General features: G+C 36.3%; 2 protein-coding genes and 1 long non-coding RNA gene across 5 annotated transcripts in view; 2 read left to right on the top strand and 1 right to left on the bottom strand.

Annotated features, from left to right (window-relative positions):
- Positions 1 to 5394: 5394 nt before the first annotated feature.
- ppil1 (peptidylprolyl isomerase (cyclophilin)-like 1) lies at positions 5395 to 7752 on the top strand. Of its 2 annotated transcripts, none has more exons than XM_015017101.1 (4): positions 5395 to 5533; positions 5854 to 6008; positions 7082 to 7150; positions 7376 to 7752. In XM_015017101.1, exons 2-4 carry the CDS (start codon positions 5855 to 5857, stop codon positions 7594 to 7596), a joined length of 444 nt encoding a protein of 147 aa, XP_014872587.1. In that variant the 5' UTR covers positions 5395 to 5533; position 5854; the 3' UTR covers positions 7597 to 7752. The 2 variants fall into 2 exon arrangements, with proteins under 2 accessions (XP_014872587.1, XP_014872586.1); XM_015017100.1 differs by having other exon boundaries at positions 5396 to 5661.
- Positions 7753 to 11804: 4052 nt separating this feature from the next.
- The window catches only part of LOC106936245 (sodium- and chloride-dependent GABA transporter 2-like), a 17708-nt gene continuing 5228 nt past the window's right edge, over positions 11805 to 24284 (bottom strand). For both annotated transcript variants that reach the window (XM_015017107.1, XM_015017108.1), the window contains exons 3-15: positions 23718 to 23852; positions 23507 to 23647; positions 23199 to 23289; positions 20949 to 21081; positions 17976 to 18110; positions 17610 to 17713; positions 16349 to 16473; positions 15946 to 16058; positions 15709 to 15846; positions 14995 to 15097; positions 12837 to 12937; positions 12580 to 12750; positions 11805 to 12468 (exon numbers count right to left, since the gene is read on the bottom strand). In XM_015017107.1, the coding sequence (XP_014872593.1) occupies positions 12352 to 12468; positions 12580 to 12750; positions 12837 to 12937; positions 14995 to 15097; positions 15709 to 15846; positions 15946 to 16058; positions 16349 to 16473; positions 17610 to 17713; positions 17976 to 18110; positions 20949 to 21081; positions 23199 to 23289; positions 23507 to 23647; positions 23718 to 23852 (1607 nt within the window). In that variant the 3' untranslated portion in view covers positions 11805 to 12351. The remainder of the gene's footprint in view (positions 12469 to 12579; positions 12751 to 12836; positions 12938 to 14994; positions 15098 to 15708; positions 15847 to 15945; positions 16059 to 16348; positions 16474 to 17609; positions 17714 to 17975; positions 18111 to 20948; positions 21082 to 23198; positions 23290 to 23506; positions 23648 to 23717; positions 23853 to 24284) is intronic.
- Positions 17625 to 24284, top strand: part of LOC106936246 (uncharacterized) — a 23489-nt gene continuing 16829 nt past the window's right edge. Inside the window, exon 1 of the long non-coding RNA XR_001422086.1 lies at positions 17625 to 17651. This is a non-coding gene — a long non-coding RNA (uncharacterized LOC106936246). The remainder of the gene's footprint in view (positions 17652 to 24284) is intronic.

Here is a 24284-nt window from a genome sequence, read left to right as displayed (position 1 = left end):
CTCTAGATATCAGATTTCTAAACTCGCATAAGGGCTTTCAATCATTTCTATTTCTCAGGAACTATTTTTGTGCAGTTTAGTATTTCAAAGTCACTGCAGGGAACACCTTAGGATTTCTGATCCCCTCGTGACAGCAGAGTAACTTTCCTGTTGCTGCTGGTAGACCGATTAAAATAATCCCCATTTCTATGCCAGTATTTTAGAAGGTCTAGTTGTCTATGACACTGTGTATGCAACAAGTTGCTACAGTCAGTAATTAATAAACCATTTCTGAAGTCTTAGATGGTGATAAAACATCTGTCTTGGCTTCCTTTATTTTTAAGTTTGTCAAAAATGTCTGAAAATAACTAATTTCCCTCTTTCAGAGAAATGAGCTGAGCTAAGAAATTAAACAAGGTCTGAGAGAGAAGCATTATGTTTATTATATTATAGATTACTTTCTAATGTTCTAAGACAATTGTGTCTGTGCAAATAATATTTGATCTGCCCCAAAGATTCACATTATTACATATTGTTTGCTATAGATCAAATGTAATGTTGCATCAACAAATTAGAAAAGTTCATTTATTTCACCAATGCAGTTCATAAAGTCATAGTGTTTATTTCTGTTAATTTGGATGATCATACGGTAACTTAAAATGCAGTTGCTCAGAAGATAGAAATATTATTTAAAACCAATTAAAAAAGGATTTCCAATGCAGAAATGTTGTCTAATGTGTTACACATTCCTGGGGAAAATGCAGACTTGACAGTTGTACGGCACAAAGTCTTGACACCCTCCCCAAACAGGGTACGCTGAGAAAGGTCAAAACTAAGTACGCTGGATGTTCGCAAAAATGGTGGATGTTCAGAGTGCTGTTTCCAAACATATTCATGGAAAGTTGAGTGGAAGGTGTGGGTATCACAAGGAGAGAACTGTCTGATTATTTACCACTCATGATCCGAAATTACTATAAGAAACATCTAACCTGGACTAGAAAAGGGACTGAATAGTTGCTTAGTTTAACATTCTGTGCAAACATTTGCAGCTGTGCTTTATTTACAAGACTATCATTTATGCCCTTCCTTGAATTGTTGTGTGGTCCATTCTTGATCGCTCGTGTCCCATCTTTGACCGTAGATCTCTCAGTTGTCATGCATTCAGGAATATTTTCCTCGGAGGTTTGAAACAGTGGGGGGTTTCTGTGAGCTCATACTTGTACATTTTGGAAAACTCCTGAACATTCAAAGCCACCGGGCATAATTAGACAGCAGACAGCTGTTTCACATAACATCTACAACATTTTTTATGTTACTCTGCTGACCAGTAATTCATATGCTTTAAATTTATTAAACAAATGTTAAAGCAACTCCTTTAATCTGAAACCATGAGCGACTGGTGGCTTGAAGGGAAAATGTAAGCTGTTCCATCTTTCTGCAGAGTAAAAACATGATCAGGAAAACTGCCTTCTTGTCACCAGGATTCATTATTCCCCTTGAATTCATATTTTGTTCATTTGTTTACTTGTTTTGGGGATGGGATATGGGATAAAACCAAAAATAATAAACTTCCTTACTGAAGTAATCTCCCTGTAATCTCTTTGTCAGGGTGAGTGCATTGCTGTTTTTGCCAAAAGTTTCCCAAAGTAAACTGGTAGATGTTGCGTTGTTTGGAAATGTTGCTTCCCCGTAATTATAATCAGTGGCTGAACTCACCAGAACTGTTTGTCCAGTCTGATCAGAGTCGATGGGAAGACGGATGGAGCTAAACAATGTCTGGTAAAATAGCAGCTTCGAGATCTGACAGAGGTGTTTTACGCTTTCACAACCTGAATTATTTTGTCCTGTGCTCTATATGTAGATGAATTGTAATGGATCTTAGCAGATTTATTAACATGCTGGGCTCCAGTGCTATGAATTGGTGACAAGAATTTATTTCTTCAGTGTTTTACCTTGAAAACTTCCAGTATCGCAACAGTTTTTAACGAGGAAGCACATAAGATAAATTAAAATAGTTCAAATTAACAGCAGCATAACCTAAAACATAATTATGTGACAGTTTTGTTGAGTTTATTCATTGCTATTTGTGCATATTTCACCTCTCGCATTGAAACAACTTGGTCTTTCTCTATCACATACATGGTATATCCTGCTCTCAGCGCTCGATCTGAGCAGAGCATCTGGCACTTTGCTGTTACAATGAGCTTCCTCCCCCCTCAGCATGCTGAAGTTACCCAACACCTGTCGTTAGCTGATCATGGTCCTATCAAAAATAATCTTCAGTGTCTTTGCTACCACCCCAGGAACTTACACATTACTGTTTCACATGATCCTACATTACAGTCAGTGTGAGGTTATGCACCGTGACGGCCCTCCTTCTGCAGCAGAGCCTACTGTGTGATTTTTCTTCAGTGGCTGGCTTCTTACAATTTCACTTTTGCTGGTACAACTAAAAAAGAGAGATATTATGTCCAAGGAGGGATCTATTTGGGTTCATGTCTTCTTGTGTATGAAAATAACTACTAAATGGAGTAAGCTGATTTCTTTATTTAATTTTTTGTGTGTGTGTGAAATCAATTGCAGAAAACTTGAAAAGCAAAGCTAAAAAGATGACCAGAAGGTTGGGAGGGCTGAAATTAGGGTTGGAAAGAGGATTGGGTTAGATTGGGAATCCTTGCAACCCAAGCTAACGCTTTTTGAAGACTGAGCATAATGTGAGCAAAAACCTGAAGATGGATTTTATGAATTCTGTAAAACATATGAAAATGCTTAAATAAACAGAAGTAGTTGATAGATATGACTACATTTAAATACTTCAATGGTATGTCTAGCTGAGCACATGTGGAAGTAGTTAGCTGTGAAAGCTCAAAGTTTTTCTCTGATTTTTTTCAGAAATAATGTTATGTTCTTGTTCACTTCAACAGGGCCCAAGATGATCCCAAAAAGTATATTTCATAAATCTTAGGTGATGTCAGTACCAACAGACATGGCAGTGATATCCTGAATGAGCAAAATATGGTAAGAGTTGAATGTTTGCATTGCACAAAGTGTGCAGAAATAGTTCAGAGGCGACCAGTGTATGAAAAAAGATGCTTTCTTGACCAGAAAGCATCTGTTTTCCTAGTTCTGCAAACACATTCTATGTCCGGACAGAACATGACATAGAAACAGGACAATCTATTTTTCAGAAAGCATTTTTTCACAGTGGCACCCATGCTTAACTCCAGTAAATACTTGGACATAGATGGATATAACAGAGGGAGAAATGTCGACTGCTGCGTTGTCTTTACTAGACATTTGAGTTCTGTTTAAAAAGGCAGAAAGTTTACCTTTCCTTCAGGCGATCTGAGGTTAGGCACCAACATAAAGGTTGCAACTCATCAACAGTTGGGAACATCCTGACAAGAGCATTTTACGACTGAAGACCATAAAATCTACAGTCTAGACAATTTATTGCCAAAACAGATGGGAAATTTGATCCCCCCCCCCCCACACACACACACATTTACACATCTTTATTGATTTCTTTCCAGATTTGTGCATCAACGTCCTCTTTTTTGTCTCTGGAATGCGGAACAAAACCGGTTGGTGTATGGTTTTGCAGCCGCAGACCTTTAATGTGGGTCAGGATTATGTCTTGGTTGTTTCCCAGGGATCAGACTTTTCACATCTACCAGCAGAAACCTTTTTAAGATTTTGAAACATGAGGGATCATGCTATTCCTTATATCTGTCTTGGCTGTGCTGCCCAGTGTGAATTAAAACAAAAATTATAACAATCCTTGATGGCTTTACATGAAAAACCAATTGACTTAGCGGTGACTTCTCAGGAATTTAGTTGGTACTTTTCAAAACATTATAAAGTTTGCTTTATAAAGTTCTGAAACTAAATCAAATTCATAAAAACATTAGTCTTAACATCACCTTTGATACTGAGGATTACGCAGGTCTTACTAACAGGCTGAAAGATTTATTTGCCATTTCTGCCTGTCAAAGATACAATTGATTTTAAAATGTTAGTCTTTAAGAGCTCTTAATGGACAGACCACTGTGAAATGTGCAAAATAAATAAATAAATAAAGTTTACTTACTTTCTTACATTTGGTTAATTCAGCTTAGTTATGTTGTGATGTATTTTGGTGATCGATAGTTATTCTTGTTTTTTGCAAACTAATGCGTTGTATTGTAAAGTTTGTACATGCAGATGGTTCCAAAAGAACAGAAGGCAGTTGATTATTATTTGAATGAGACTCAAAAAGATATTTGTGTGTTAGTATAAACCTGTATGTTGATTAAAAGAACAAAATAATAAAAAAGTTTGAATGCCACTAAGTAATAGGGAATGTAGATGCAATCCAAAGATCACCCTTTCCTGTGGGGCTTGTCCATGTCCTGCATCTGAAGCCAGTTTGAACATAAATCACTGGACAGCTTTACAGTGTGGGAGACAGGAAGCCAAAGGGACTTTAAACACAAAACTTTCTTTCATGATCCAGAGCTGACATCAGGCAGGATGGCAGGCTGCCTACACATCTGCAAAATACAGCAGAAATCAGAAAAATATGCAGAAAAATAAAGTGTATAGAAACCTTACACACAGATTTACTCTGAGGAAAACAAAAAACTGGAACATTTAAACTACAAGGGATAATGAAAGAATATAATAATAATAATAATAATAATAATAATAATAATAATAATAATAATAATAATAATAAGAATAATAATAATAATACATAAAAATTTGTAGTTTTTACTTACATTCCTTTAAGCAAAATTCAAGATTTTTTACATTTATTTTTCAGTACCTTTTATCTTAACGAATGAAGAACTGTTTCAGATACTTAATTGTAAGACTATACATAATTTGTACGTGGATTTAAAAAGACTCTTGTCTTACCTTTACATGAGTGACATGGATAAGAGTCACTCAAAATGACAAGGATACATTTCAGCATTTCATAATTTTCATATCAATGCGTTACCCAATAAGAAGAAGAGCACAAAAATAAAAATAGAAATAGAATGCAAAGTATCTTCACTGAACTTCTATCCAACAGCACAACTGTGTGTAACACAACCTTAGTTATTTCTGGACTCTGCACAGAAAAGACCAAGCACCCACACGATGTTTATTTTTAATGCACAAGACATTAATAATGTCACTGGTGAATCAAAGATTAGAAATAAGAAAACATTCCGGGACTTGTTTGAATAATCAATTGTTTTATCTGAAGCAGCGTTGGTAGCATTTTTAATAATAACGACACCCATGAGTAGAAGAATGATAGTTTTTTTAAGCGAATTTGAATAACATTAACCAAAACTGATCACCAGTTGGTGGCGGTAATGTACACTGAATAGCTGTTTGCCAGCCGCCTTCCTCCAGAAGACGAAGAAGACTAGGAGGAAGAAGAAAATTAACGTGTCTTTGTGTATTAGTTTGACCACCAGAGGGCAGTAGACTTCTAACATCAAGAGGACTCGACAGGAACTGAAAGAAGAAGACTAAAAGCCGCTCCAGGATCAGTTTGAATGAGCCACCAGCTTTGATAGTTTGTTCATTTGTTTTATCTAACTGGTTTGTTTGGGTTATTTGGACTTGTATCCTGTTGTGTAACGTTATAATGTCCGGCATACCTCCAGACACATGGCAGCCGCCCACCGTGGCTATGGAGACCACGTCAGTATGAAAACACTCCATGCTAAACTTGCTAGCTTTCATTTTTGTGCGCACGGAGACGTGCTTATAAATCCAATTTAAAAAAATGAATGTACTTATGTTAATATCATATTTTCACTACGAGGTGCTGCTGCAGAGCATGTTCTGCTTTTAACGGATTGACACTAATGGCAACGATGATGTGTTTTTAAGGATGGGGACGGTTCTGGTGGAGCTTTACTGGAACCATGCCCCCAAAACGTGCAAGAACTTCGCAGAGCTGTGCAGGAGAGGCTACTACAACAACACCAAGTTTCACCGGATTATCAAAGACTTCATGGTGCAGGCGGGGGATCCTACAGGAACAGGTGGGTTTAACACAAAAGAAGGAAGGAAATTATGCATGTCTCTTTACAAATAACTTTAAAAGTTTGGAGCGCTTTAACATTTAACCTCCATTATTCTGATGCTCCGACTTAAAATCATCATGTTGAACACAACACCTGAATTCAACACAACATGCAGCCGGAAATGCAGTGCAGTGATGTAGATCAGGGGTCAGCAGCCTTTGCTCCAACTCAACAAAATCTGTTCAGAGCCACAAATACAAAATGTATCTATAAAATAAAATATCTAATTGTGACATGATCTGCAATAGGATGTTTGTTTTGACTTTTAAGCCAAAAACAAAGTTAATTTATGTTTTTGGGTTTTAAAATCAAATCAAATGTTTATATTGCAGGGAATAAATTTTCTGTTAGCACAATGTTACAATTTAAAGAAAATTATGTAAAAAACAAACAAAAAACATAGTTTGCAGCCTAGACACTAAATAATTACTTCACAAAAGTATTCATTAATCCAACAGCGTAAATGATCTGCTAAGTAGTTTTTATTTGTTATTTTAGGACTTTAAAAGTTTGCTGAGAAGATTTTAAAAGATTTTATTTAACAATGTTGGTAAAAAACAGTTTGAGAGCCACAGTGGAGGATCTAAAGAGCCACTTGCAGCTTCTAACTGCTGGTTTAGCTCAATATAATATAATAATATTTTTATGTCAGGGAGCTCAGTACAGATGCCTGTTTTTTAAAATTCTATGCCCACTGAAACCTTAAATTTAATCAAATAACTGAGTTTATTTAGCACCATGAAAGAGGCACATTGCACCAGATTTAGCCTTATGTACAATTTTTTGTGCATAGGTTTTGTGTGAGCTTTGATATCTTATAATGTAGGATTTGTTTTAATCCACCAGATACAGGTAATCAAATTAAGGATTTGATTTTTTTTTTCTAAATCTAAAGTGTCAGATTATGGTTCTGCTGTTAAGCTCAATTTATTTTAAGATTTATGTTTGCCATGTTTTTAGTAAATGTATGCGATTTTTACTTTGTTTGGTTGGCTAAATCTGCAGCTATTGATCTTTGTTTTGACCCTCAGGTCGAGGCGGAGCCTCCATTTATGGTAAACAGTTTGAGGATGAACTTCACCCGGACCTGAAATTTACAGGTAATCTCAGGGGACTAAAAACATGTCAACACATAGGTGGATTTTATCCACATTCAACATTTAATTTAGAAGTTTAAATCAATAAATGTCATTTTTTGCTATAATTTGTCATCTTGTGACTGCCCAGAAGTGAGTTGGTTTTTCTGTTAAGATCATTTGCATCTTCAGCATCTGTGAACATCAGACAATCACCTCTCTTTTCTTTTTCTTTGTTCATCTCTTCAGGCGCTGGAATCCTGGCCATGGCTAACGCAGGACCAGACACCAATGGAAGTCAGTTCTTCCTCACCCTCGGACCCACGCAGTGGCTAGACGGGAAGCATAGTATTTTTGGAAGAGTGTGCCAAGGCATGGGAGTGCTAAACCGGATCGGGCTGGTGGAAACAAACAGTCAAGATCGTCCGGTCGATGATATTAAAATTGTCAGAACCACTTTACCTAATTAGACAAAACGTCTTTTTTAATTTGTATTTTTTTACTGCTTTGGAAAATAAATGTTAAAACTTAACAGGAGTTTTTTTTTTTCTTGCAGTGTTAATGCTTAGAGACTAAAGGAATGATGAAAATTACCAATATCAGGCAAAATTAAAACATATTTATCTACATCAGCTGTCCTCTGGAAAATTCATGCACATCTTTCTTTTTATGGAAGTCAGGAAGCATTTAAGCTCATTAGTGCTTAGTTTGTTTAGCATCAGAGAAAAAAGACACATTGCACCAATGTATAATGTATATTTGTTGTCCTAATGACGTAAAACCAAATATAATATAAAAATCAAAAAAATATTCAAAGTTAAAAACGTTCATCCCTCTTCCTGGGCAGACCATCCTTTATCAATTTATGTAAACTAGTAAATTAAGTGCTTTGCTATCTGGCTCAGCTCTTCACCATCTCCATTAAAAGATATAAATAAATCCCTCCTATGCAATATTATTTTTCTTAAAAAGAAATAAACACATTTCTTTGAAACTCTCCACCACCAAAGTGCTGTCAAAGAACTTGCTGGATGAGGCACCAGATGGATTCACCTGGCTAGAATAAATTCAGAGGCTTAATGAGACGATGACTGCAGTTAGCTTCAGCTTTCTAAAACGGAAGAACTGAACAAGTCAGCCCCACAGTGGACGACATGCGAACAGCTTTTTCTGTTCGACATGAAGTGGGGAAAAAATGCCAGATTTTGTGGTCTAAATATCCCTTAATTGAGTCAATTTGTTCGAAAATCTCCAACTTGAGATCATGCTGTCTGCATATGTGCTTCAGATATGCATGACTGTGCTGTTATATTTGCAAGCCTTTATTTTTTTTTTTACATCAAGTAAACATTTTTCATAAGTGCTTTTTTAATCTTTTTTCTTTTTTTTTCATTTTTTTAAAAACAACTGTCACTCACTCTACAAAGACACAATAACAATGAACAAAGTTACTGTATTTTACCCCAGAAAGTATTTTATTGTACAACTTTACAGCCATACTCACAGAGAAAAGGCTTTATTAAAGTAAAAAAATACTTTGTACCAAAAAGATATAAGGCTCTGTAAAAGTTATTTTGTAGCTTTTCAAAAGTCATAAAACATGTTTACTTGGTTCATATAGTGCATAAAATATGTATATCTCATGTAAAAAAAAAAAAAGTCAGATAAAAACCCTTGTAAGTAGTCACATCAAATTAGCATTGGTCCAAAATGTCCTTATAGCATATTGTCTTGCCTGCCAATGGATAAAAATCACACCATAACAGTTTGGTCTGGCCACAATCAGAATAAAATGCCTGATATGGCTCTACTCAAATGTAATACACAAATTTAGCACCACAAAGTCTTTAAAAATATATTTTCTTCCCAAATCTAAGTTCAGAATTGCGTCTTCCTGAAAAACCTAATTAGCTTTGACTTTGAATGTTTTTCTTTACACATTTCAGCATAGTGACGTAAATACTAGTGATACTACCACAATATAAAACAGCTTTTATGCCCTTCCTGTACATTAAGAGCTAAAGTTACTGTAAAGCTATATGCATTTGCACTGAGTACTGATGTGTGCTGTATCATCACCGTTATTTGGATTTTCTTTGTGTTGGTAAACATCGGTATGGGGTTTGTGTCACTGCTAGACATCTCCAAAACATTTCTTCTAATACACCCGTGAAGATGCTACAATGCCTGATTGTCAGTAAGGCACATACTATGCAAAGATCCACATACCGACTCTTTTTGGAACATCAAACATGATATAACATTCAACAAAGGCACCTTAAAGGCTCTCATTGGCTAACGAGTGCGTAATTACTGCAGAGTGGAAACAAAAATGATAGAGATTTTTGGTATTATCAATTTGTTATTACTTTAGTTCATATTCGGTCTAATGTTATGTACTGACCTGGAGGTCAGGACAGTCTGTTTCATCTTCATGTGAGACAGTTAACTCTGTGTTTCCCAGACCTTAATTCTTATCAACCAGAATACCTCCTAACTGCCTGTGAGCAGTCGTATTTTGTCTCTTGTATAGTTTGACCTAGAGCTGAACTGGGCTCAGATCGTAGATCAGATATCACACCTGGAACTGAGTTGCTGGTTTGTTTAGGTTAAATGTTTTACGACCTCTGTTGTTTTTTCTGGCTGTTCTGCTTTGACAATAAAACAGGGGCTCACGCGGAGGCAGACCAGAACTCTCTGTGAACGGCCTGGAGAGGCGGTTGGCGGAGATTTCTCCTTTTGCAAAAGCTTTGCCTTAAAATTCATATATGTTGTCTGTGGTTCTTTAATATAGGTTCGAGAAAAAGTACCTATCAAAAAGCAATGCAGGTTGCCTTGTTCCTTTAATGTGCTGTACAAATAAATTGGGGGTCAGCACTTAGCATGTTAAGGCGAGGGTTACTTAGATCACATATATAACATGCTTTTGGTAGACTGCTGTCCAAACCCATATTACATCATAAGTTCAATGCCCTATACATAATATCTGAGTCCTTCCAGGTAGTCAAATAATTTTTAGCTAAATTAATCAGAAAATAGGTCAGTCTCCCTCATTGTAGCGTCTACTTCAAGCATTCCACATTCTGAGGGTAGTATATCTTCTTGACTGTAGACATAATGTTTGCATACCTTAACATAAAATTGCATGTGCAACATATATAGTAGCGGGTTGCAGCCCAAAACCAAACTGCATCATCCTGATGAATCATTACTGTGAACAAATTACATCATAGAGAAGCTCATAATGTAAAAATCAAAACCTTTTTATGAGGCCACATTTGTTTGTTTTTTCTACACTTTATGAAAGTTCAAACATCTTGTGCTTTAAGTTCATTGCCCTGTGCGTTAGCTAAATTAATCAGAAATAGGTTTGCCTCGTTTTTCGTTGCCGCCCCTCACTCTAAGCAGTATGTATTTATGCATCATTATCATTGGGTCATTGCTGCAAAAGCGGAGTATGTCTGATATGTATGGACTCAATGTTCTGACCCTCATGCCTCTAAAATATTCAACAAGTCCAAACATCAGTGACATCATGGCTTACAGCTGCAGTTTACATCACGTCTGCTAAATTATCAGTCCCATAAAGACAGGAAGGATGGAGAGGTATTTACTTAAAGCTGCATATACATTATGCAGTATGCAACCAAAACACAAAGTAAAAGCTTGAATAGGGTATAACAATCTGCTGCTGTAGCTGGTTAAAATAAAATAGAAAATAGAGATAAACTTCCGTCACGTCTCATGAACAATCCCACACTGATGGTCTGTACAGAGGTCACCCACCAAAACAGAAACCTGCGTTGAGCGGTCAAGCAATATTGAAGAATTTCCACACAGTTCAGCCCCTAAAGCAAAGAGCTGTCAAGTTTAAACTGAAACTGAGTTTTTGGCTTCTTGTGAAAGTGGAAAGATTTAGTGCCAAGCAAACATCGGTTGCCATTTAGCTCCTGCTGTGAATGTGGAATGCAATGCAAATAGTTGGTATCAGCACAGTCTCTAGTTGACAGTCTTTGCTTAGGTTGCAGTGTCTCAGTTATACTGTTGGTTTAACATTCAAAAATGTGGAGTTTGTTTAAGCTTTTGAAAAGTGAAACAGTTTTTGGTCCTTTATATTCATACATATTTGCCTCTTTACAGTTCGCAGACATCAAAGGGGAATTTCTATGTGACAAAAACGTTTCCTTTGACAAAGTGGTGTGAGCTTCCACATATCAAAAGTGTCTTAATTTCATTTAATTATTTATTTAAATAAGTTCTACTTTATTTATTTAATACTAAATACAAATTAACTGATTTTAAAAAGAAAGATTTCTAAATTAATAACAAACACCACATATTTTAACTGAACAACCTCCGCAATACAAACTAACCTCAAAATTAAGACAATTTGTCAGTTATTTCATTCTTGTAACAATTTTTCTAAATTGTATCCCATTCAAACTTGTTTATTTCGTTTTAAATAACACATTTGAAATAAAAAAATATATTTGTTGGCTGAGAAGCAGAAATAAAAATATGAAAAACTATCACACTGCCTCCTCCAAAAGCTGTTTGGCCAAAGCAGGATTTGAAAAGTTTTTCATGGGTCCACTCTCTCAACTAACAAAATAACTTTTCTTACAAATGTGTCTTTGGGTTTTGTGTTATTTATAAAACAAATACTCTAATTTATGGAGTGTACTCTAATTTATAATTCCTACAGTCTGTAAACTCAACATTCAAATTTTACATCCTGGAAAAGGAGAATTTAATGCGAACAAATGAGACAAAACCTATTTTTTTTACAATAGCTGCATTCTGCAATACGAACACATTGTGATCACACCCTCACAGCTCTGCAGGAAGGTGCTATACTGCCATATTTTTGATGAATTTTTGCAGTTCCTTCTCCCCCCCCCCAATGTGCACGTCAATGTAATTAAGCCTCATTTATCCAAAATGCCTCAGCAAGACAGCAAGCAGATATAGTTAGGTGTGGGCGTTACGTATTGTGGTCTCTATGTTTATCTTCACACTCTTATTCCAGGTCTGGTTTTCTGGGAACAATTATGTTATTGTTGTAGGGAGATTGCTGCACACCCTCTCATAAAAGAAGACAATGTCTCAGAAGCATGTGAAGAAAATATGACAAGAGTAGCAAATCATATAGTAAGAATACAGACGCTGTTTCTATTCTATGAGCTAATGTGTTGTACTTAAGGAAAATATAAAACAGTTACGTTTCATAGCACAGAGTCATTTTGTTCCTTGTTCTGAACATGCAACAATGTGTCGATGCTTTGCATTTCTTTCGCCATTCCTGGGAGGTCATCTGCAGGCTTGGAGGCTTTCTTAAGTCGCTGAGGAAAATATAAATAATGTGATAAATTCTCCCCAGTACTTCCAGGCATACACTAAATAACAGACTTCATCAATGTTGAAATCTTTTGAATGCTTTATCATCTACTGACCTGCCAGAGAGAGCCTTTTTCTTTGGCCAGTTTGAAGATCATGATAATTGGGATCATGGACAGCGACGACATGGCCAGAAACCAGCCAATCCAGTAAGTCCACCAGGGATACACATAGGTGTTGTTGAACTTCATTGGCGTGTATCTCAGGAGCAAAAATACAAGAGTTGCCTTAAGAGGAAGAGAAAATTAAAAGTAAATTGTTTGAATCAAAGTGACAGTTTAACCATACAGATTATAACTATTTGGCCTCTTACACTGCAAACAAGAGGGGTGATGTAGAGCCAGCAGTACTTGAACAGGGGCAGAGGTTTGTAACCAATCATGTCTTCGATGTTGTCACTAAAGCGTCCAGCACCTAGAACAACAAAGATATGTCGTTTTACTAAAAGAAAAAAAGTGTGCAAAGGCTGCACACCATCTGACAAAAGCTCATCTACAAAAAAAAAAAAAAAAAAAAAAAAAAAAAGCTTGTAGAAGCTCATCTATAAATCACCCACTTAAGGTACTCAAGCCAAGCAAGTGCATGTCATTGTGTGATGTGGTGTGGCAGACATGAAGGAACTCAGACCGAAAGTTTTTTTGACATACACCTTTGGTCTTTTTTGTAGACCAAAGGTGTACAAACCCACCCAAACTCCACTTTGTCGATCCCACTTTCATTTTGAAACTATAAAGCAAATAGTTTGAACCCAAAGAGACACTAAGAATTCGTCAGGTGACTGAAATTCGGCGATTTTCGGTTTGACTACTCATTCGCCAAACAAAAACTGAAAAATCTGAACTTTTTGATGTCAGTGAATGCATCTACTTAAATACTATTATACAGTGGTGATGATAGCGCTCAACAATGCGAATGCAGTTACAGAAGGAGAAAAACTCAAGTTCATACTTGTATGAATAGTTTATTAGAGACTTTTTGTGATCTATTAATCATCCGCAGCTCAGTGTGCAGTTTTGTGTTTCATTCAGTTAATCTTTGTAAACTAGGCAAAATTGTTAATTCCTTAAAAATACAGCTTACATGGCAACAAGCTCATTTTTAACAGCTCCAATGCTTTTTATCTTAGTTTGCTCATTTTTACATAACAATTCAAGACATAGCCACAAGCCATTTGGGGGCGTGTCAGCTTTGCACATCTATAGACAGAAATTTTGCCCATTTTTGTCCAAAACTTCATTAAAGCTCAGTCAGATTGAATGAATAGTTTCAGCGACATTTCAAGTCTTGTCACTGTTTCTGAGTTGGGTTTTATATCTATGCTTTGACATAGACACTGGGCCACTCTAATAAATAGATATACTCTGAAATAAGTCAGTCCGTCGTAGTTCTGGTATTTAGTTTCATTGTCTTGCTGGAAGGTGAAATTCTGCCCAGTCTCAATCATACAGCTGCTAACAGGTTTTCTCCTTGGACTGCTCTGTAATTAGCTCCACCCATTTCTCATAAACTTTGATCAGCTTAAGTTCCAGAATTGTTTTTTGTCAAAGGTTATGTAGGGGAAACAGCAGAGAATGACAAACTTGAACACCCAGGAGGTGGGAATAGTTTTCTTCTGCAGAGATGCAACTCTGCATTAGCAGAGAAAGTTGGGTGACCTGATTAACCTGCATCAGTCTAGATGAGCAAGGCTGGTAGAGAAAAACCTTAAATGACTTTCAGCTTTGTTTTACGCAAAAATAAAATAAAACTCAGACACCCATGTGCTCTTCTTCTTCCACCTAACAAACATAGCTTACTTAGGGTGTTCGTCACATAAAATCTCAATATATCATTTTGAAATTTGCAAAAGGACAAAATCTCAAGGGTTATGATTACATTTGGAAAGCACTGTTTAAAAGAGAGAGTGACATTCAGCCATGTCTAAAGTTGGAATTAACTTGCATAAAATGTGCCAATAATCCACATCTGCTGAGAAGGTTGAAGACACATTTCAGTGTCTTTGGTTATATAAAGTTTCAGTCACAAATGTTTGTGTTAAGGAAAACCAATTTAATGAGATTTACTAGAGATTTAGCTGTATGCAAAGAGAGCTAAAACACAACAGACTAAATTGTTGTTCTATATGTCATCTGAGAGGGCTTAGTTAACCAAAATTGTGTTTAGAGCAGGTTGAGAAGAGAGTTTCAACAAAAAGGAAGGAAAACAGATGTTAGAGTAAGAGGATCCACGATGTGCCCCTTAGGACCACGTGACAGGCCAGACTGCAAATGCTTACCCTGCATCGACATTAAAGCAAGTTGAAACAGATTTGTCATTGACAGCCAGACTGGTTTTGCAAGGCCACTTAACCAACTGGGACAGAGATCATTAAAGTTAAATTGTCTTTAAAAATTGCATGTTGTCTTTTACAAGACATTTTGAGAGAGAGTCTAAATGTTACTGCAACTTAATTAAACAAAAACCTGCCTTACCATAAATCCATCCGATGATCACTGACTGGGAGATTGCCATTAGAAGGAGAGTTGGGCCGCTGCAAACATAATGATCAAAGATCTGCAGAATGTATGCACCAGCCTAAAGTTAAGACAAACAACAATTGTTGTTTAGTGCTTTTTTTTTTTACCAGTTTGTGAAACAAGTTTTAACAGTTACAGCTGCAACTAAAAAAATCGTAAAGCAGTTGTTTGCGATAAACAAATTAAAAAAAGAATAATGGTTTTAGTGTTACACGTGGTTTCACCAAGTTAAACATAAAATGCTGTTTTTTTTTTACTAACAGTTTTAAAACTATTCAACATTTTTATGGAGAGCATGTTTTCTACACGGGAGAGAATCCTTTGAGTGTTATGACAGTTTTTAAGAAGTCTGAGCCTAATGTCAGTGTTTTTCTGCATCTAACTTGCCTGACTTTAACTTTTTGGTAAAGTTGAAGTCAGGCAAAATCATTCTCTGTAGTATCCAGGATGTATTTTTAAATAAAGCGTTGGATCATTGTCCTCTGTGAAGGTCCAATGACGCTCGAGCTTCAACTTTATCACAGACTGCATGGCGTTTTCTTTTCTGATGTCCTGAGAGCCGATCAAATCCATCACATCAGATGGAACAAAGATAATGTGAACTAAGCCTTACAGCCATAATTATTGTGGATTTATTGTGCATCTTTAAAATGACGTCCAACAACTCACCTCCGTGACCATAAACAAGCCAAACAAAGAGCTAACAGTACAGAGCAGCAACAGAAGAAGCTCCCTGCGGTATCCTTTTCGGAGGTAGGAAGGGTAAAGATCCGTTAAAGACGTCATGTTGCTTTCAAGCCCTGCAAACTGCAATGAAGCAACATAATGGGAGCTTAATCCAGACACTGCAAGAGCAAAACTTAGAACAAAGCTTAAAGTTGTTATAAAATAAATAATTATGCTGACCTGTCCATCAATTCCCAATAAGATGATCATGAAGAAGAAGCACACAGACCAGACCTGAGGCCACGGCAGAAGAGTTACTGCTTGAGGATAGACAATGAAGACGAGTCCAGGACCTGCAGAAAATACACAAAGGAAGTCATGCAAGTTGCCAGAACTTTAGTCATATGAGATGGTTGCTGCTAATAAACAACACATCACTCATACAGCACACTATTGGTAGACTGCTGTCCAAAGTCATGGTCATATCTACAATGTACTAAATTAAATGTAGTAACAAATAACTTATAAACATCCAGCGGCTCTTTTATCAATTATCTTGTCATTTAAAAGGAAAACAAAGTCAATTCCTGGAGAAAAGAAGAGGCAGTTTACAGACATTCATGCTGGCCTGGAGCTTCTGTACCTGATTCAGCAACTGCAGAAATGTCAATTCCCTGCTTTGCTGACATGTAGCCCAGAACGGAGAAAATTGCAAATCCAGACACTATGCTGGTTCCACTGTTCAGCAAGCAAAGATAGAAAGAGTCTCTGCAAACCAGATGAGATATTTTAATTATTTGCTGTACAGACATCTTCACAGAAGTAAACAATTGGGATGACTTATTATCGTGCAGAGAATACTAAGTAAAACTCTTTTTGTCTCGTTGAATTGATCGACCTGTTATTTTTAGTTAGCTGGTGCAGAAGCTAGCTAAAAACTAACTAATGTGTGTTTAGAGCATACACCCATATTTGCTGCCCAGTTATGACTATGACTTTGGTGCCAGTATTATTTTAAAATGGTATGTAAAATGATCAAACTGAGAACCAATAGTAATAACTATTGGTTCTCAGTTTGATCATTTTACATACCATTTTAATTAATTACAGCAATAAATAGTAAGCTAAATAAATAATCTCTTGATGGTAAACTAGCGAATCTTTCAGACACTTTTTCCTCTCCATACATTGAATTCAGGTGTTACAATCCCATCTATGGCCACATGTTTAAAAAAACATAAACATTTGTGAAACAATATTTATGATATTAAAACCATGATGGAGGTTGTTTATGAGTTGGGCTTGGCTCTTAGTTCCGGTGAAAGAAACTCTTACAAAAAAATATATATTTTGGACTGTTCCAATATCACTGCGTATGGAGGACAAAACGAAGTCTATTAGGAGGCGAAATAACAAATTTAGTGTGGAGGAACTTGATTGTCTGTCTGGAGTCTTGACCTCAACATTACAGAACACTGTTGAGATGAATTAGAGATGAGACTGGCAGCGAGGCCATCACGTCCAGCATCAGTGTCTGACCTCACAAATGTTCTGGAGGAATTCTCATACAAAAACTCCTATGTGTGTATGCCCTTCCCAGAAAAAATATAGCAGCAGAGGAAAGCATTACAATATGGGGTGATAAAACTAATGTGTCTAAGGAAAAAAAGAAAAAAAAAACACACACACACAATATATATTGTACGTGATTCCAAGTCAAGAAAATCATAAAACATAAAAGTTCTGTTCAATGAAGCATCAAGAATTTGAACAGAAATGTTTTGAAATACAACGAGCAGCTTGGATCTTTTTATATAGAGAATTTAATTAAAATAACGTCAAACTTTTATTTTGAAATAAAAGCTGTTTACTTATGTAAAATAATACGTCCATCATGTCCTCACCTGTAACAGTTGTTGTTGTATTTGTTGTAGCTTCCAAATGTGGTCATGTACCCCAAGCAAATGGCATAGGAATAAAATATTTGTGTTCCAGCATCCATCCAGACCTAAAGAAGTCAAAAATAAAAGACTTTTAATAATGTAACATTTTTACTCATGCAAAAATATTAGATGCACAGCCATGTCAAAATTTAGGACACGGCGACAGCCTTTGTGTTTTTCCTGACATATTTTGACATGTGGATGTTTAGTGTCAATCTTGGCTTTATACAGAAATTCAATTAAAACAGGCAAATAATAAAAAACTAAAATAAAGCCCCATGACTACAAAATTTCTGGTTATTTTCTAAACAGTAGATCTGTTTGTACCTGTGGGTCAGCGAGTCGTGAAGGGTCCGGGTATAGGTAGTATTTGATACCGTGGAAAGCTCCAGGAAGTGTCATTCCTCTGAAGAACAGCACCACCAATAAAACAAAAGGGAATGTGGCAGTGAAGTATGTAGCCTGCATAAAAAACAAACAAAGAAAGGAACCCTAAAAGCATTTGTAATAAGTGAATGCAATCAGAGGCAACCACCAAATTTTGAAATTTCACACGTTTGGCAGCTTGGAAATTCATAAATACGGTTTCTAAACTGATGAGACAACACGTTATCCAACAAGTCAGCAGATGTCAAATGTTGGATTAATTACAAAACTCCCACTGTTTTTATTTTCTATTTACACACCCCCTCTTTGAGCATTACAAAACTCATTTATTCATGTGTGACAGAAGAATTAGCCTCAGGTTACCTCAGAGGCGCCAATGATCTCTAGGAGTTCAAGTGTCAACTAATGTAATTTGATCCACAGGCATTGAGGAAAAACACTGTTGGGTCTGAGTCAAGCCACTGTAGGTAACTTTTGTGTCACAAACACAAACACAAACTAGCTCATCGAGATGCCGGTCACCATTTCCACTTCGTGTTCTTCCAACAACATTCTTTAGGATTTGCTAATCCGTTGGGTCGCAGACACGTGAGAGTAGTAGCTTATGGTTTTACTTCCAACCTACGGGGAAAACATCCAGAAGGACAAGTGCTGTCTTTGCTCCCTTCCTGCACATGTTCACAAGACCGAAGTTTTATTTGAAGGAAATTTCCACCATCACAATTCAGTCCATGAGGTACAAATTATGTAATAAGATGGCATGAAGTTAAATTCCAGCGCTGCCGTGGACTTCTGCTAAATCTGTCTTCCATTACTGCAGCAAACTAGTGTGTGGTGCAAGTTTGGTGTTTTGAGCCGAGGTTACATGAATACAGCCTGAGATGTCTGTGCCGACGGTCGAGGCTGGAAAAAAATAAATAACCGGCGGATTTCTAACTTATACATTCCAACAGAAGGTGGCAGACAGTATTACATTTTCAATACATTCACATTGTTTTTATATTTATGCATAAGAAGCTTTGTTTGTTGGTAAAAAAATAAGATAAAAACATAGATAATAGGCGTGAAGTCTCAATTGTATTGTGAAAAGCCACAAATATTATGTTACTTTGGTCAAATAAGCCTAATCTGGATGCTATTTGCTGGTTTGTTGTGAATGATTTAGATGCATATCTAATCTACCATCTACCTGTTTATTTTGCATTAGAGCCACGTTTAACTTAAACATATGTGGAAATGGTTGGTTAAACCTGGTCTGCATCATTCTTCAGTGACTACAGATTTGATCTGTTCAAATGTAATTGTCCTGTGTAAACAACAGAAAGGAAAGCTCATATTTTTCATGAAAAATGTATTGAGATTGTATCATTTGCAACATGAAACATGCATACAGACTCAAATATATGCACACCTTCACAAATATTTGAAGAAATAGCTCTATGGACTTTCCACTTCAGTCACATGGTTTTTGCATCCACCAACATGATTTGTTCATCAGTTTGGCTTCTTATCAGAAATTGTAGCGATAATTTAAATGACTGGATTCTCATCTCACGCCTAGCTTTTGAACTAGGCACCGTCCGTAAACTTTCTACTGGGTCGAGTTTGGTTATTTTTGAAGATCAATGTCTGCCTGATCTTCATAATAGAGCCTTTAAAAATAAGCTAGCTGTAGTTTCTCTCAATGTTTTTATTGACTGCAGTATTCTTGTGAGAATTGTTTATATTCCTTTTGTCTCCAGAACAGCCGTCATTTACTTGAACACTCAAAAGGGCTCTTTTGTCTCAAGTTAAGACAGAGAAACAAATTCTGTGTTGATGGGAATTAACTAGACAGGCGCTAAATTCCAGTATAATTATATCTTAATCACTCAGTTATCCTAATGGAGCTCTTAACTCCCAGCATGCACTTATTTTTGGTGGCAACTGGTTGTGAGAGGAGACCGGAGACAGAGCCCCAAGCTATTTCACTTGTCTCCACTGGAGCCGGTTTTCAGTAATTCAACTGTTAGTCTTAAAACTTTCCTTTGTAACAAAACCCTTACATGCATCTGTTTCAAATAATGGCTAATTATACCTTAGTCATTCTAGAATAAGTCCAAGATGTCCACAGTCTTTGTAAAAAAAAAAAAAAAGACCTTAGATTTTAGCAAAGTTTTTAGGGTTTGTTACTCCTGTGAAAACAGACAAGCATAGGAGGGTAGCTGCTTCAAACATTTACAACCTTTTGATTTTATGAAGTAAACTTGGCAGCTGTGCCTTTGAATAATTAAAATAATTCAGAAATGTTCTTCTAAACTTGTGTACCTCCTTCGATAAGTGACAAAAATGTTATGTGATAGATCAACACATACCAGTGCCTCCTTGAAGGAAATTGTACATTTTTCCACATTTTCTTTGTACATTCCAGTGGCTCTGCTCTGTGTGTTGCATTCTGGGTGATAATGTGCCAAACTACCTTTAACTTCAATTTGAGCTCCAAACACTTTCACATTCTAAATAATTATAATGAATGGGTACACGGTGAACTAAATCATTCCACTTCATTACCATCTTTTTCCATGATTTATAAAAATACTTATCCAAGAGAAAACAACTGTTAATGGAAAAGATGAAATGCCCGTGCAGAAATACAAAATGGGGGGAGGAGTTTAGTTGTCCAAGAACCTCTTTGGTCCAAAAGTTTGTAAGTTTGTTTATTTTAGATTTTTTTGTTGTTGTTTTGTTTTCGGTAATCTGTAGTTAGTAGGTACTGGTTAGCGCCTTCAAAACGAAGTATTCATCCTTCAGATTAATTGTGAGAAGTGATGACACTTAAAATATCATTCCATTATCTTCTGTCTGAATGAAAGGTGTCCATTCAGATTAAAGCCTGCGTCCCACATGATGCACATTCATTTATTTCAGTCTTACCTTCCCTGTGGATCTCACTCCCTTCCATACGCAGAAGTAGCAGATGACCCAGGACAGAAAAAGGCACAATGAAAGGTCCCAGCGAATGTTTCCGATTGCCTCTATGCCCGTGGAAATGTTTAACACCCGTCGCCTGCAAAAAGCACGTGAGGTCATTATTGATAAACAAATATTTACAGATGCATGCAGACTCAACTCAACATAATCTAGAAACATTACTTTGCAAAGGAAATGTACAAGATCAAACAATAAAAGCTTCCTCTGGTAAACATTTTAAAGGCAATCTTTTTAAATACGTTATGTTTACTTTTTTTTATTTTTTTTTTTACTCATTTTATTTTAGCTCTTATATCTGAATTATCTGAATCAGATTATTGGGTGTCTAGTTGCGATTAGAGGCAAGTTGCATTGATGGACGATTTTGTTTCCATTTCTTTGATGACAACTACAAGAATGTTTTATATCTTAGCTTGATAGTTTTCAAATATGCTTGTTGATTATGTCAGTTTTTGGTGTTTTTTAGATGCACGAATCCTAATTGGTGACAAGGAAAAAGAATATCGGTCTTACAGCTGCAACAAGAGCAAATGAAGACTTTGTTTATTTGTCTATAGGGTCCTAATGGGGAATATTAATGGATTCTAAGCCAGACAGCTTTGCTGCTTCTCTCTGCAGGGGGACGGTAGTAAAGTAATTAAACATGCATAATGACCCCAAATCAGCAGGATTGTTGTGGATCTAAGCTACATCAAGTTAACTTTTGTAAAAGTTCTCAAGTCAGATGATTTGATTTCAGAAAAAGATAAAAGTGACAAATGTGAAAGCTGTCTTTATCTTGCAATATGATGCAGAACTAAATTGTTAAGTTTAGTTTCATGGTGCTTTCATATGGAGAAAAGGGTTTAATTATACTTACTTCTAAGTTAGCAACTTAGAAGTAAATAACATCTGTTGTTGTTATAACCAGATTATTTGTGTTAGTTATATTTAATCATAGTTTTGTGTTACTTCTATCTAGCTAGACATGTTTATTTATTAAACTGCGGTTAGTCTTGGTCCATGATCTTTTAATGGTCCAATGTGATGCACATACTGCTGTTGATCATGACCTGGTAAAATAAGCTACAAGGTCTTTCATCGTACTGTGTTGTGCAAAAAACACAAACTCAAATTTGTTTCATAGGAATTTTATGTGAAAGACCAACACAAATGAGTGCAAAACTGTAAAGTGGAAGAAAAAGTGACACATGGCATGTGTGGCTTTATAAATAAAGTTGGCATCCAACAGCAAGGGGACAATGGGAATAATTTGAAGATCAGTTTTTCTTTTACCCCAACAATCAGGTGAAAAATTTCACTCATGTAAAGCTGACTGAAAAGAGAAAAGGTGACATTGCACAGAAATGAATCCCATGCATGAAAACATTTCTTTGAGTAAATATCTTTGAAAATTATTTGCAACCAATTAGCTTCATATTTTACCTTACTGTGGTCAAGATCTGGGTCTGTAGTTTTGTTCACTGGTAATCTGTGTTTGGATTTGTTACTCTCGTTCTAATTATATCAGCCTTGTTTCTGTTCCACCTTAAATAAGTCCAGTCTTAGTTGTTTCATTTGGATCATGTTTATTAAAGCTGGAGCAGCGACACATATGCAGAGCACCAGCCCTTGAGAACTGACAGTGAAGATTCAACAAAAGCTTTTTCACCAATCTGTAAAAAAGTTATTTTCCCAAGAGGCTTTCCAAAAAGGTTTCCTCTATGACTTATTAGTTATTGTAAGATTTAGCTGAGTAAATGTGACTAAACTGAAATCAGTGCAGATGTCAAACGGGTGACTGAAATTATACTAAATTCTATTGAAAGTCTGTGATTAAAACTAAATGAAGTTTTACGTCAAAATTAAGACTAATCACTGCTGTATTTATAATAAATAATCAATTACTTCTAGGGAGATAACCCTCAAATGGAAATGTGCAGCACTGCAAAGTTCATAAATATTGTTCCTGTGGAGACCCACATCCATCCATCCATCCATCCATCCATCCATCCATCCATCCATCCATCCATCCATCCATCCATCCATCCATCCATCCATCTTCCAAACCCTCCATGTCCTGTTCAGGATCACAGGGAGCTCACACGGTCGTCCAGTGAAAGATGGAGGTTGTTGTTGTCCATCGCCTTCAAATCACTGTTGATCTGTGACTAATTTCAACTTAAAATTAGTCCCATATTCATAAACACTTACTGCCAAAACTCTATAACAGATGACGAAGACGCATTCACAGATGAGGTCCAGTTAGCAGTGGTATTATAGTTGTTTATTTCCACACAACGATCTGAAATATATCAGATCTTTGTTAAACATGTAGGCTTATCATTATCGATTTTGCAACATGAGATGTGGATTCAGTTTAGTTTAAACTTCCTGTAAAACGCCGTTATCCTTTTATGCAATGAAATAAAATAGTTTTGTAGATAATGGTGAAGTAATAAAGTCACTTACTTTTAAGGAGGAACATGGGGGTAGTTTTTTGCTTAATTAAAATGATGTACCTGTATTCCATGTGTTATTGCAGTTGGCCCACGGCAGATTTCCGGAGAACGAGGAGAAGAGGTAGAGGAATGCCCACGCTAAGATCACAACATAGCTGATGTTTCCATAGAAAATGATCATCTGGCTGGCATATCCCATACCTGGAAGTAACAAATCATTTTTATTAGATTTCTAGTCTTAATTTTATACATGATCTGGCAGGTTACTTACCTTCAAACAAGGGGCAGATCTTCCTCCAGCACATGATTCCTCCCTGACTGGTGTACTGGCCCAGTGATGTTTCCAGGACAAACAGAGGAACGCCGCAGGTGATGAGGAAGAGGAAGTAAGGGATGAAGAATGCGCCTGCAAGTGACATGAGACTTTGAAACACTCTTACCAGACAGATCTTTGAATTATACCATCAATATCTGTACTTAAGTTTTGAAATGAACGCAGCGGCCTGTGGTGTGTCTGCAGACAAAACTAAGCGTTGATCACACAACATACATAAACTTTGCTCTTGCTCAACAGAGACAATGTCAAGTTTTCTGGATGTCAGTCTAACACATTTTTCAAAACTTATAATAGTCTCAGTTGAAACAATGTTTTAATGCAGAACTCGTGTCAGTTGTTTTGTAATTCATAGCTGTCTATGTGTTATATAAAAATAACCCATTTTAATCAGCATGTGCTATATGTAGCTTTTGTTTTTAGGGGGAAATTTCTAAATTTAGTCATTGATCTTCTACATGTCTGGCTGTTTTCAGAGGAGCAGAAAATCAATCTTTTATATCT

The sequence above is a fragment of the Poecilia latipinna genome, unplaced genomic scaffold (genome assembly GCF_001443285.1).
Source record: "Poecilia latipinna isolate Pla-1442-1.1 unplaced genomic scaffold, P_latipinna-1.0 Scaffold2104, whole genome shotgun sequence".
NCBI lineage: Eukaryota > Metazoa > Chordata > Actinopteri > Cyprinodontiformes > Poeciliidae > Poecilia > Poecilia latipinna.
Note: the sequence above shows the minus strand (reverse complement) of the source record. Positions and strands in the feature narration are given on the sequence as shown.